Source organism: Mastigoproctus giganteus, chromosome 5, assembly GCF_048544385.1.
Source record: "Mastigoproctus giganteus isolate SK-2022 chromosome 5, ASM4854438v1, whole genome shotgun sequence".
NCBI classification, from domain to species: Eukaryota; Metazoa; Arthropoda; class Arachnida; order Uropygi; family Thelyphonidae; genus Mastigoproctus; species Mastigoproctus giganteus.
In genome coordinates this window covers 86,918,416-86,931,193 of record NC_143579.1, presented here as the reverse complement: position 1 = coordinate 86,931,193, position 12,778 = coordinate 86,918,416, and the positions used below count along the sequence as shown (strand labels likewise).

The 12,778-nt window shown below is 37.4% G+C and overlaps 1 protein-coding gene across 1 annotated transcript in view; it reads right to left on the bottom strand.

Annotated features, from left to right (window-relative positions):
- The window catches only part of LOC150085543 (uncharacterized), a 419,624-nt gene that overhangs the window by 256,529 nt on the left and 150,317 nt on the right, over nt 1-12,778 (bottom strand). The window contains exon 6 of the mRNA XM_090374596.1: nt 9,788-10,115. Coding sequence (XP_090230722.1) covers nt 9,788-10,115 — 328 coding nt within the window. The remainder of the gene's footprint in view (nt 1-9,787; nt 10,116-12,778) is intronic.

Below are 12,778 nucleotides of genomic sequence, written 5' to 3'. Positions count from 1 at the left end.
AACAAAAGGTTTACTGGCCTTAGCTACTGACAGTGGCATTTTGAATTCTAGTGCACACAATATGACAGCCATTCTTTTGAGGTTTCCCAAGGTGATACAATTTCAGCCTTGTGACATATCGTCTGTGAGAACACTGAAAAACAGTCCTCTTATCATGTGCACACATACTAACTAATTTTGATACCATTCTGCAAACTGTTTATAATCAAATGATTTTCGCAAGCCCTTTATTGGAGCTTTGGAATGATTTATTTTCAGTTCTCTGCTGGCTTCCTATTCCTTCTACTGCACTAATGATCTGCCGACTGTTTTGCTTAATGATCTATTCTTTTTCTTCATTTGAACAGAACAAGATCCACTCATCAAGACTACATCAAATGCAAGGAGCAGATGGTTACCCACACACCATAACTAGCCTGGGATCTTTGTTTTCATTAATAATTTTCTGGGGGGGGGGGTGAACTCCTTATAAATGTATAGGTCCCGATGAAATAGTTATTTTGCTACTGTGGGCTCTGTGGAGTGAGTGAGTGAAATTTTCAAAAGAAAAACTGCACATAAATGTTTCACACCCCCATTTGTACACTTCCAGTCTGGAGGTGAACAAATGTCTCTTCTATTCACAAGGGAGTTCCAAAGGATGAAGTGAGTAATTAACTAACTTGTAATGCTTGACTTTGTGTCAGAGGGGAAAAATTCATTCAAATGTTGAGATAATAAAAAGTAATAATAGGTTATTAGTTACTGTTGGCTTGTCACAAATAAACCAGATGCAAAGAATAATTTTAACATCATACACTCAGATATCAGTAAAGCAAAATTTTACAACTGTTTCACCTGAAAAAGCGTTCAAATGGCAACAATGTGGAATGGGGGGAGGCAAATATTAAGCCATACTTATCACAAGTGACAAGTATGACTAATATTGTTGGGCCACTTAATGTTTTTAAACATTTATTAATGATACTAATGCATATTAAGTTTAAAGCCTAAGTTTGCTAATGACACAAAATTAGGATGGGTAATTAATGGCATTAATCAGGGTAGGCAACAAAGAACTACATAAAGAAAGAACTAGGAAAATAAACTGGGGGAAAAAAATAATAAAAAAATAAATAAATAATAACTTCAATAAAAAAAAATTTAATATTTAAAAACTGCTTGGCTTTTTCACGCCTTTTATTTAAAAAAATTAATTCTGCTGAAGATTAAAAGATGAGTTTTTAGGCATAAAATATAAGCTTGAATCTGCAAGATCTCTTCCATTTTTTTGGATTAAAATGACCATATTTGCTAGTAATAGTTTTTTAATGAATGTATGTATGCATGCGTGCATGTGTGTTATGTATATAAATATTTTTAAAAAATATTAAAAACATACGTAGCAACAGTTGCTTCCATTTTCTGGTTTCAAATTGTGACTTCTTTCAAGGGGAGAGTCCATCTTATTAGAACTGAGCTTTCTGTTCTCATTGTTATTTATGCAAATATAACAAATCTTATATTAACATTCCCTGTAAGATTGCAGATACAGAACTAGTTGGAGAGGAAACAAAGTAATTTTAACTAAATATAAGCAAGCAATTAACCACTGAGCAGCTCAACATTTTGACCGCCGGTATGAAGTTTGCCATTGTGCCGTCGAAGCCACCGATCACATAGCTTGCTATGGGAGTATAAACAAGCATTACGAACCTCCCTGAAGAAGCTGCTAATGAAATCCACTTCAAAACGGCCTCCATCTTCCGATGCACACGGCCCACCTGCTCCAACCTTAATCACCGACGGAACGCCGCTCTTTGCTCTATAAGAAAGGACAACTCCATCGTCATACTGCCTGCTGACAAAGGACGTCGTACCATCATACTAGACCAGTTGGCCTACCTAGAGAAAGTCTTGGTCCTCCCAATGCCTATGAGCCCATAACGGATCCGCCCATCAGTCTTAGGACGTCTGGAGTCATACGTTAATAAACTTGTCTATGCATGGTTAAAAGCTAAGAAAATTTCTACTCCGACTAGGTGGCTTCTTCGTGCTACAGGCTGCCAGCTACCCTAGTTTTATGGCCTACCTAAAATCCATAAGCCAGGTGTTCCTCTCCGGCCCATAGTGTCCTGCTGGATATGAACTATCCAAATATATTGCACGAATTCGTATACCTCTTGTAGGAAATACCACCTACACTGTCACTAACAGCAATGAGTTCATTCACCTTATTAAAGAAGCTCTCAATTTCTGAAGACGAGGTTATGGCGTCATTCAATGTAATGTCCCTGTTAGCATCAATCCCAGTCCAGCAGGCTGTAAACTGCACAAAAGGCTTCTAGAAAATGACCCAAACTTACCAAACAGAACATCACTGTCCACTGACAACATCTGTACTGCCCTCAACCTGTGCTTGTCAGGCAGTGTCTTTACCTTTGAGGATTCCTTATACCAGCAGGTACATAGCACTGCCATGGGTGCCCCTGTTAGTTCTGTTGTGGCCAACATCGCCATGGAAGAATTGGAAGAGCAGATATTCCTGAACCCACCAGTGCAGATACACTGGTGGGTTCAGGAATAGTGCAACATGGTGCAGATACGTCAGTGACATCTTCACTGTCATCCCACGTGGCTCTGAAGCAACATTGCTAGAATATCTCAATTCCAATTGGTAAAATGCGTAGGCCCACATCTAGAAACCTCAGAGTACCGTAAGCCAATGTGGTGCGGACAGTTCACAAACTACAGATCCGGCCATGCCCCTAGCCATCTCAACAGCACTGCCCGCACTCTATTCTCCAGGGCTTGGAGCCACTCCAGCACAGATGAAGCTAGGTGCAACAAGATTTCCAGAGTGAGGACAGACTTGTGGCTACCCAACCCACATATTGGATAAGTGCTTATTACAAGCGCAGGAGTTCACAGTCCACCCGAGACTGCCATCAATTCAGGACAATGTGCCTACCGCCTACATTCCCTACTATCCAGGCATGTCAGGCCGGATCTCAAAAATCCTCCGTGAATACCACCATAAAATGCGTGCTGTTGCCTGGTAGAAACTTACGTTCTCTAGTTTCTAATGTAAAGGCTCTAGTCGCCCCTCTCTTATGCAGAGGTGTGGTTTACCGCATAGCCTGCAAAGATTGTAACAGCTGCTACATAGGAGAGACCTCAAAACATATTCAAGACCGTCTTGCGGAACACGACAGATCGATACGCCTTGCTGAGACTGACCAAGTCCGCAATCGCAGAGCACTACTGGTCAATCCACCACAATCTCAATCCCAAGCGGGACTATTAAGAAAATGACCAGTCCCGACACTTTCCCCACTGCCTCTGATTAGAGTCACTCAATATATTATGTAATGCGAGAGCCATGAACTGCAACAAAGGCATGAACACCCCATCTTAGAGGCAACTGTTTTAAGTCTGGATAAACACTGGAGGCAAAACTACACATGTCCATGCAGCACCAATGATCACCAGTTTAATGATTGAACGGCCTACCTTGTGCCCTTGCACAGCTCACTGCACACACACAACTCTGTGTCCTTTAAATAATTTTATCTGTAAAGTTTACATTTGTTGATAAAGAGCCACATTCAGCCTCGAAAGCTCCAAAGTCAATTAAAATATTTCACTGGATATATGCATTATTATTTGTAAATATAAACATGTAATTCTAACCTTATAGTAGCAATGTTGACATTTTGCATCAACTGCTATGTTCACTCAAACAATTGAAAATTCAGTCGCACAGAGTCTGAAAGGTTCTCACAAGCAACTAACTCCGCAAAAAAATAAAAAAACTGCCATAAAAAATCACTTCAGAAACTGATGCAGTAAAATCCTAATTACATTTAGGAAAGTAGGGGAAAAATTGATTTTTAATTACTCATTATCAATCATTATTTCAGAAAGGATACCACCTCTGCCAGGCTGATGGAATCATTATTCAGGTGAAACCCAAGAGCTAAGTGGACCAAACTTTGGTGAAGTCTGCCATTCTGTGAAAACTAAATCCTCTGCTTGCATCTTCACAATGGTGGAACTGTTACTGACATACTAGGTGGTAGATGACTTGCATCAAGTGGTGCGATACTACCACTTTTCTTATTGGAGGCTTAAAGTGGTGGTAAAAAAACCCACGTTTGTCTCCACAGCAAAGCTCCTGCAATCAGTCTCTACAATGGACGCTTTTTGAAGTTTTGAACATCACAGCAAGATCCAATCTTCCTTACATTTTGGGGATACAACTCATCCCAAACAACTAGAGTATGCAGAATGATCTGCTGACTGTTTTCAGCCTTGCTCATCTCAGTTGTCTTAATTTTTTGCTGCATGATTCCTGTCTCTTTAAAGGTGGTACTTGTGCATATATTCACTCTGATATTCCCAAACACTTACTAATTTGGAATCTCCTCTTTTCAATCTTCTCTGGCTTAAAATCTGTCTACCACATTCTATTAAATTCATCTGTTGCCTCTATCATTCTCACAATTCCACCAATCACTTAGAGCTCAGATTTCCTTTCCTTGAAACTAAACTTTGTCCAGTCTAAATTTCCTAATAGCAACATAATATTCCTCGGCAATTTTAACATTCCAACTCAAGCTGGCTTGTTTTCTAGTCACATGGACTCAGCTGGTCGAGATGCTGAGGCTTTTGCAATTACAGTATTTTGGTAGGTAAATGAACAATCTCACACAGATTGTTCATTTACCTACCAAAATACTAGACAGTCCTAATGACACAACTAACCTAATTTAACTTTTCTCACAACCAGCCCTTTGAAGTACACAATCAAGGTGAGTGTTCCTCTAGGCACCTCAGATCACCACTTGGCGATAGTCTTCTCCAATGGAGCATTTCTCTTGTGGCTTTCTCGGCCTCGTGTTGTTTAGGATTACAAGAATGCAAAATAGGATGCTCTTCGAGATTTCTATTCTTCTTCCTTGGTTTAATTACTGTTTTAAATCAGTCTTCTAATGTCAATGTTTGCTAAGATCATGTCAGTGAAATTAATCTTATAGGAATAAAATCCTTTATTCCACACTTCACCTTAAAATATCCTTTATCTAAACCTTAGTTTTCCAATAAATGTGCTAAAGCTGTCAAGGTAAGAATGTTGCATATAACAACTGGCTCATACCTTAATCTCCAGGTTCACTTTCTGCCTACACTAAGCATGCAGTAATTGTAAAGCTGTTTACTCAATCAAAACTAGATTTTGAATACTTAAGAAGACAAAACTTGCATATCCAAAAGGTAGCTGTGCATCCTGGTTCCCTACCAAAGATATTAGCCACAACTTTTGTCCATCTATACTCTCTCTCTTAAAACATAATAGTTCTATTGTCTCATCAGCTAAAGATAAAACCAACTCACTAGTATCCTGCTTTTAATTTTTGTATTGATGATCTTAGTAAACACATCCTACTATACTCCCTTCAACATCTTCTGTTATCTTCTATCAAAAGGATATCAGAAGAATTTTGAGCAATTTTGATTCCAAAAATATTTCTGGTCCTGATGGCATTTCTCCACTTGTTCTCAAAACCTATCCTCCTGAATCTAACCCCGGGGGCTCACATCTGGTGAGTATGGGCTTGGCACACCCAGGATCCTGAGCTGGATATCATCATTCTTCTCTTTCTTGCTGATTCCCTTCTACTTTTGACTCTCTCTCTCTCTCTCTCTCTCTCTCTCTCTCTCTCTCTCTCTCTCTCTGTCTGTCTGTCTGTCTGTCTGTCTGTCTGTCTGTCTGTAACTTGGGAACTTTTTTTTTTTCCTGGTGCAGCATAAGCCTCAGGCTTCCTTGCACCATATGGCTATTAATAATAACTTGCTCCTGTTCTTTGTCACCTTATTCTGCTGGTTTTCCCCCCCTTCCCTTCTGCTGAGAAATCTGGTCATATCCAACTAGTTCCTAAAAAAGGGAGACAAATCCCACCCATCCAACTATTGTCCCATTGCACTTCTAATCTTAACAAAATAATGGAGAAATCCATCCTCCCAACTCCTCAGCTATCTCAAACCTTCCATCTGGTCAATGATAGCCAATATGCATTCTGTAAGTGTCAATCCATTGGTCATATGTGCGCAATGGACAAAAAAAAAATATATGAACCTTTATTCAGTATCAAGTCAGGCGGCCTTTGTTTTGAATAACATTAAGTGTACGCTGCAGCATGGATTCTCTTAGGTGTTTTAGTGCATTTTGGTGTAATTCTTCCAGCAAAATATCGCTCAGCTGCAACAAAGTTAAAGGAAAAGAACATTGCTGCCAAATAGCTCTCTCCAGCATATCCCACACATTTTCAATAGGATTGAAATCAAAAGTGAATGGGGGGGGGGGGGGCTGTCACATTTTCCAAAGCATTCTTACATGATTCTGGCATGATGAACTGTTGAATTGTCATCCATATCAGATCTACTGCAGGGCACAGTAGATCTGATACAAAATACAGGTACTCCCTGGATGACATCTGACCTTCCACCAGCGTCAATAAACCCAGTCTGTGCAAACAAAACATTCCCACATACCATGATACCACCTGAAGATGCTAAGATAGATATTGCTTGTCTTAGCAAGGCAAACAGGATCCATCGCTTTGTGAGGTCCTCACCACTCTCTCTGCCTACCATCAGTGCAAAAACATTTACCGTGATTCATCTGACATGACTTTCTTCCACCACAATGTTCTCGGCACAGCTGCAAGCCAAGCAGATTTTAGCATTTTTTTCTGAAAAAAGTGGCTTCCAAATAGCAGGCAACTGCAATACCCAGTTTCTTTAATTCTCTGCATGGTACAAGCTGAAATAGGGTAATAGGGCAGTTCTTGGCTTGGGTGAATTCAGATGTTATTTGCTGTACAATGGATGTCCTATTTTTCCATAAAGTCGTCCTTAGTGTATGAGAGCTTTGCTTTTTAAATACTGATTTTCTGCCACATTTAAGCCTTTGAGATGGATGCTTTTGAGAAACTAGTCTTTCATTTTCTGAATCATAGCTCCTGCTAAATGTGCACCCATGATAAGACCTTTTTCAAACCCTGATAGATCATGTTTTCCCCATTCTGCCTGCACCATTTTTCTACTAATTGGATCAATATGTCATCACTACACATCACAGTTATCACTGCATCTATTTGCATTTCTTCTGTCTGTGACTGTCTTGATACAAAGGTTTGCATTTTTTTGGCCAGTGTGTGTATTTGCTTATGTTACCCAAGTGTGGAAAAATCAATGGAAAAGTTTGGTGAATCTCATGCTATTGCTCTTGAAATTCCGAAGGCTTTTGATCATGTTTGGCAAGGCCTTCTAAACAATCTCCTATATATGGTTTGTCAACTGGGAATCCAGTTTTCTTTATTTTTGATCTAATTTCAAAAAGAGAGAATCCGAAGAGGCACACCTCAGCTCAAGCTGGGGGAAGGGGAAGTTTTTAAGAAATGAAATAGAGTGAGAAAGTGTTTTATTAAAAAAATATATTTTGTAATATTATTTATTAATACTGGAAAAACGTAACAAACATCCAATTAGGTACAAATTAACGTGACTTTCACTGCTGAACTTCTTGAGAGATTCAAGATCAGGTGGGTATGCCGTAATTCATCTTTAAACATGCTGAGAGACTCATTGTTCAGACAGTTTCTTGATTTATTTTTATATAGTTCATGTTTGAAAATATTTGCTCGCAGAAATACATCGAACCAAAAACTGAGAAATCCAAACGCAAATATTTTCGAATTTATATACTTGTCCATTAAGCTACTCCATGCATGAAACACAATTTGGTCTCACTTTTTCAACTCATCTATCACAGTCCATTTGTGATAGGGAAATTCAATTTGGTAGGTGTTCATTCTACTCACTTTTATAACTTGTCAACTTACATTTTCATGATGTACCAAAATTAAGTTTTCCATTCCATTCCACAATTAGCCTGCTTCATTTATTTATAACTGCCATTAATAAACTGCTATTCTGATCTGCTATTAAAAGTTTAAAGCTCAACACAAATAATTATAACACAATACTAATCTTTTATACATTATCAAAACAAACATTCCTGAATTACATGTTTTTCCATCTAGAAAGATGGATCATAAAATCACATCATCTGCAAAGTCTCAACCAAGAATTGAGTTTATGATATTAATCATAATTTAACAAGTAAATTTTTTAATTTGAAATTAAGTAACTGATGTGTTTGCACAAATTAGGATATTATAAGACTAAGAAAAAAAGTTAAATCAGTAGTGGTGTTGTAGGGTTTTTAAGAGCATCAGCGACTAAGACCATATTGTTCCATATATACTCTCTGTAAATTGTGTGTTCTGCGGTCGTTTTTTGGTTTTCTGAATGAAAAACTAGAGTTTCCGGGAGAAACAGCCATGCTATCTTTACCTGAGGCCAACTAACCATGCTGTGAAGAACATAAAAATTCCTCATGTCATTGACAGGATTCGAACTCTGGTCTTTTCTACCCAGTGTGGGGGAGGACAGTGATTCTACCACCTGTGCTACCCGTGATAGCATCAGAGTGTAATGGATAAATCATTTCATGTGTCATAACTTCAGGCATACGATGAAATATGGATACGAGTGTGTTGCCCATTTTTTTTTTTTTTTTTTTTAAACTATTCCTTTAATTTTTTTTACAGAAAAGTGATATCAAAAACAGTATATGACTGGGAAAGAAATTTAGTGATTAAATAAATTAATCACTAAACATTAAACTTAAACCTTATTTTTAATCAACCTCCATGGCTTTCTAAATTAGCATTAGCAGAGGCATATGTGATGCAAGAAAGCAAGCTTATATAGCATCAACAAAAAAAAAAAAAAAAAAAATTCCTGTTTCACCCATCATCCATTCACTCAATCTAGTTCAGCCTTGAATTTATTTAAGCTGTCAACTTCCACAATGATAGATGGAATTTCGTTCCCAGCAATCAACCACCTGCTGGCTAAAGGCAAATTTCCACACATCTATTCTACAACTGTCTTTCCTCAATTTGAATTTATGCCCCCTCAGGTGCAGAATCTGAGCAGGAGAAAGAATCCCATCAGCAATGAGCTTGCGCAAACCATTCAAGGCCTTATACATCTCGGTCAGATCACCTTGCAGGTGCCGAGTCTCCAAGCACTGCAATTTGCAGAACTTAAGCCTTTCTTGGTAACAGCCAAGAAAGGCTACTATGTGATATTTGTACATCCAAGTGAAACAAAACTACTATTTTACACATGGCTTGTGGAATTATACTAAATGTGTAATCACAATACTAGCTCTTAACATTTATAACATCCATTCAGAAATATCTCTGAACACAGGTGACTTTTCAAAAACTTTTATTACCTACTTAAATCATCACAAAACAGTACTTTAAATCTTACACGCAGTATGCCTGCTTAGGTAAACTTGTTTATGAATATTATATTCATGACACATTCTCTAAATTGAATAAATTATTAATTTAAAAATTAAGATTTTAACATAACATGTATATTTATGGCAAATTAATTCTTAATAAGTTAGTCTCTTAAATTTAATTTGATACTTTTATACAAACATTAATATAATAAATAACTCTTTCCTCCCCCACCCTAACTCTCAAATTTTACATATTTCTGGAATACATGTTTCAGAGACATTACATAACCTCTGGTTTATCAAGTAAAGTAATAGAATTTCGGAATGACTAAGTTAGATTATTCAATGAGAAAAGTTTACTAAATATTTATTTCCCTGTATCACTCTAAATAACCTGAACCTAACCATACACCAAATATTTACCTGTTTTAATTTTACTAGAATCTCTTCTAAATCTGTTGGCAAATTCTCTGGTAACTTGGGTGCATTAATAGATTCAATAGCCAGTCTGACATTTTCATCACTATCACTGCTCTCTATCACAAGAGCAGGATTACCATTATTGAGTGCATTTTCTCCAGCAGCTTTAACAGATTCAATTATTTCATTAATATCAGTTTTTTCCTCTAAATACCCTCCACTTAGATCCCCATTTTCCCTGTGGTGAAGAATGTTCAACAGATACCACTTGTTGCTGGTGTTGTTGTTGTTGATGCTGCTGCTGCTGCTGCTGCTCCAACTGGGATTTATGCTGTTGTAATAAAACAGCCCACTGTTGGCTCACTTCGTCGTTTTTGTTTATTTAAGGCACTAAAAAAGTAGAAAGAATATTTTTTCAACCTTATATTATGATAATGAAAAAAAAATAATAAAATAACAAAAATTGATTAAAAACAACCCTGGTTAGCTACTTTGACGTCAGTGAAAACATTTTTTCTTACTCACTCAAATTAGTTAATTTCTTTCATTATACATCAAGTGAATATAAAAAAACAAGCACTTTGTTCTAATGGTTAAACACTTATCATATTAATAGCATTACTAGAGAATTAACTGCATAACCTGGCACCAACTGAAATTGAAATGAACAATCACCCACAACAGGAAGCTGATTTCCCTCTACACATCAGCTCAACCTTCATGTAATAATATAACTAATTCAAGTTACATTTGTAAAATAGTCATCATACATTCTCTGCAACTAGCAATAGTAACCAATTTATACATATAAAATGGGAAAACAATGATATAAAAAAACTAACTAGTAACTATATTTGGCTTGGACTTCTTTAAGATCTTCTGACAAAATACATTTTAAGATGTTCTTTAAGATCTTCTGACATGAAAAATGAGGACAATAACAGTGTATATCTAACAATTATATAAAACAATTAGAAAAATTACATATAAGAAAACTGATGACATTTCATAAAAAAATAAAAATAAAATTTGTTATCTCAGGTGGCACAAATAGCAGTTACATTTCTGCTATTTGTACCACTATAGCTTATATTCATTCTACCCACAGAATGGCACCTAGTACTTTGACCAACATTCTAAGCTGGTCTACTATTTCAGTATTCACTGTTCTAATTCTTGCACATTTTACCAACATTCAGGTCTGACTGATATTCAGGTGGTAGTGACTAACAAAACTGATGGGGTACACGATGTCTCACAGTGAGACCAAGAAAATTGTCAACTAAAAACAGCTAGAATCCTTTAAACTAGATAAATAAAGGTTTGCAAATGACTTCAATTTTACCATGCTAACTGAAAGTTAATGACACACTAAATTTAGACAAGCTAAGAGATATGGAGAAGTCATTAAGAATAGATGTTCACTGCCTAATAAACAAGAAATATGCCTAATAAACAAAAAGTTTTAAACTATTCATTATTATTTATTTATTACTATTATTATTAGCCATATAGTGCAAGAAAGCCTGAGGCTTATACTGCACTGGCCAAAAAAAATTTCCAAGTTACCCTGGCAGAAATAGAGAGAAGTAGAAAGGAATCACCAAAAAAGAGAAGAATGGTGATATCCAGCTCAGGACCCTGGGTGTGCCAAGCCCATACTCAAGGAAGGGGACTAACCCCACCATGGTAGCTGTTGTTGTTGTGCTTGGATTTTTCTGGTGCAAAGGCTACTTAGGCCATATTGCACCTATCATAGTAGTTAGTACTAATTTTATTGGCTTCTATGGAAGCAGTTAGAAACGGTTATATAAACCGATTCGTTTCAGAAAGAAAAAGAATTCTGTAAGGTTTGAATTTTCGCCTATGATATGGCTAAGTGACAATTCCTGTAAGTTTGAGAGAGAAGTGAATGAAATTAGACGGGAGTTGTTATACAAGATGCATTCCAGGAGTATGTGTTTTATTGTGAGTGGCTTGTGGCAATGTGAACACTGTGGAGGGTCATTACCTGATAACAGGAATAGATGGGTCAAATGGGTGTGGCCTATTCGGGCTCTGGCCAGGACAACCTCTTCTTGTCTGTTTGTGCGAAAATTGGAGGCCCATAATTGCGGTATAGGTTTAATTTCAAGGAGTTTGTTGTGAATGTGCGTTTGCCACTGTAGTTTCCATCGTTCCTTACATATATTTCGTATATGTACTTTGTAATCCCTGAACGGGACCAGAAAATTCACTGGGGATGTGCTGGATGGATGCTTGGCAGCATCATCTGCAATTTCATTTCCTGGTATTCCAGTATGGCCTGGGATCCAGCAGAAGACAACATTTTGCCGATGATCTCGGAGACGAATCAATTCTGATCTGATTAGCTGTAGTAGCGGATGAGTAGATGGGGAAATCTTTTGCATTGCTAATAGGGCACTTTGCGAGTCTGTGTAGATTATACTCTTTTTGATTGAGAGATGGGAAATGTTTTCCAGAGCAAGTTGTAAATGTGCAGTGTGGAGCTGCTGGATGTTAATACCCGTTAAAGAGTGTTTCCCCCATTGGTGGAAATAATAGTCACAACACGGCATGATGACAGACCATGGAGGAATGTGATCTGTAGGTTCTTGGTGGACTTTATTGAGTTGTATATTCCAGTTTTCTGCTAGTTCCATTAACCTAATACCTGCAGGCCTAGTTGCTTGTGGTTTGTTTCTATAAAACATCGTGAGTGGCAGATCATTAAATATTGACCAATTAGGATGGGTCGACTGACTTTGAATCTTGGTTGCGTAGTTCAATAGTAACATCTTTCTTCTGATGTTTAGAGGAGCTTCGTAGGCTTCTACATAGAGACTTTGCACTGGAGATGTTCTAAACGCACCTAGAGCTATTCTTAGAGCTGAATGTTGAATAGGATTGAGACGAGATAAGACACTTTCCCTAGCAGAATCAAAGACAAGTGCGCCATAGTCCAGACGAGATCTAATTATGGATCTATATAAG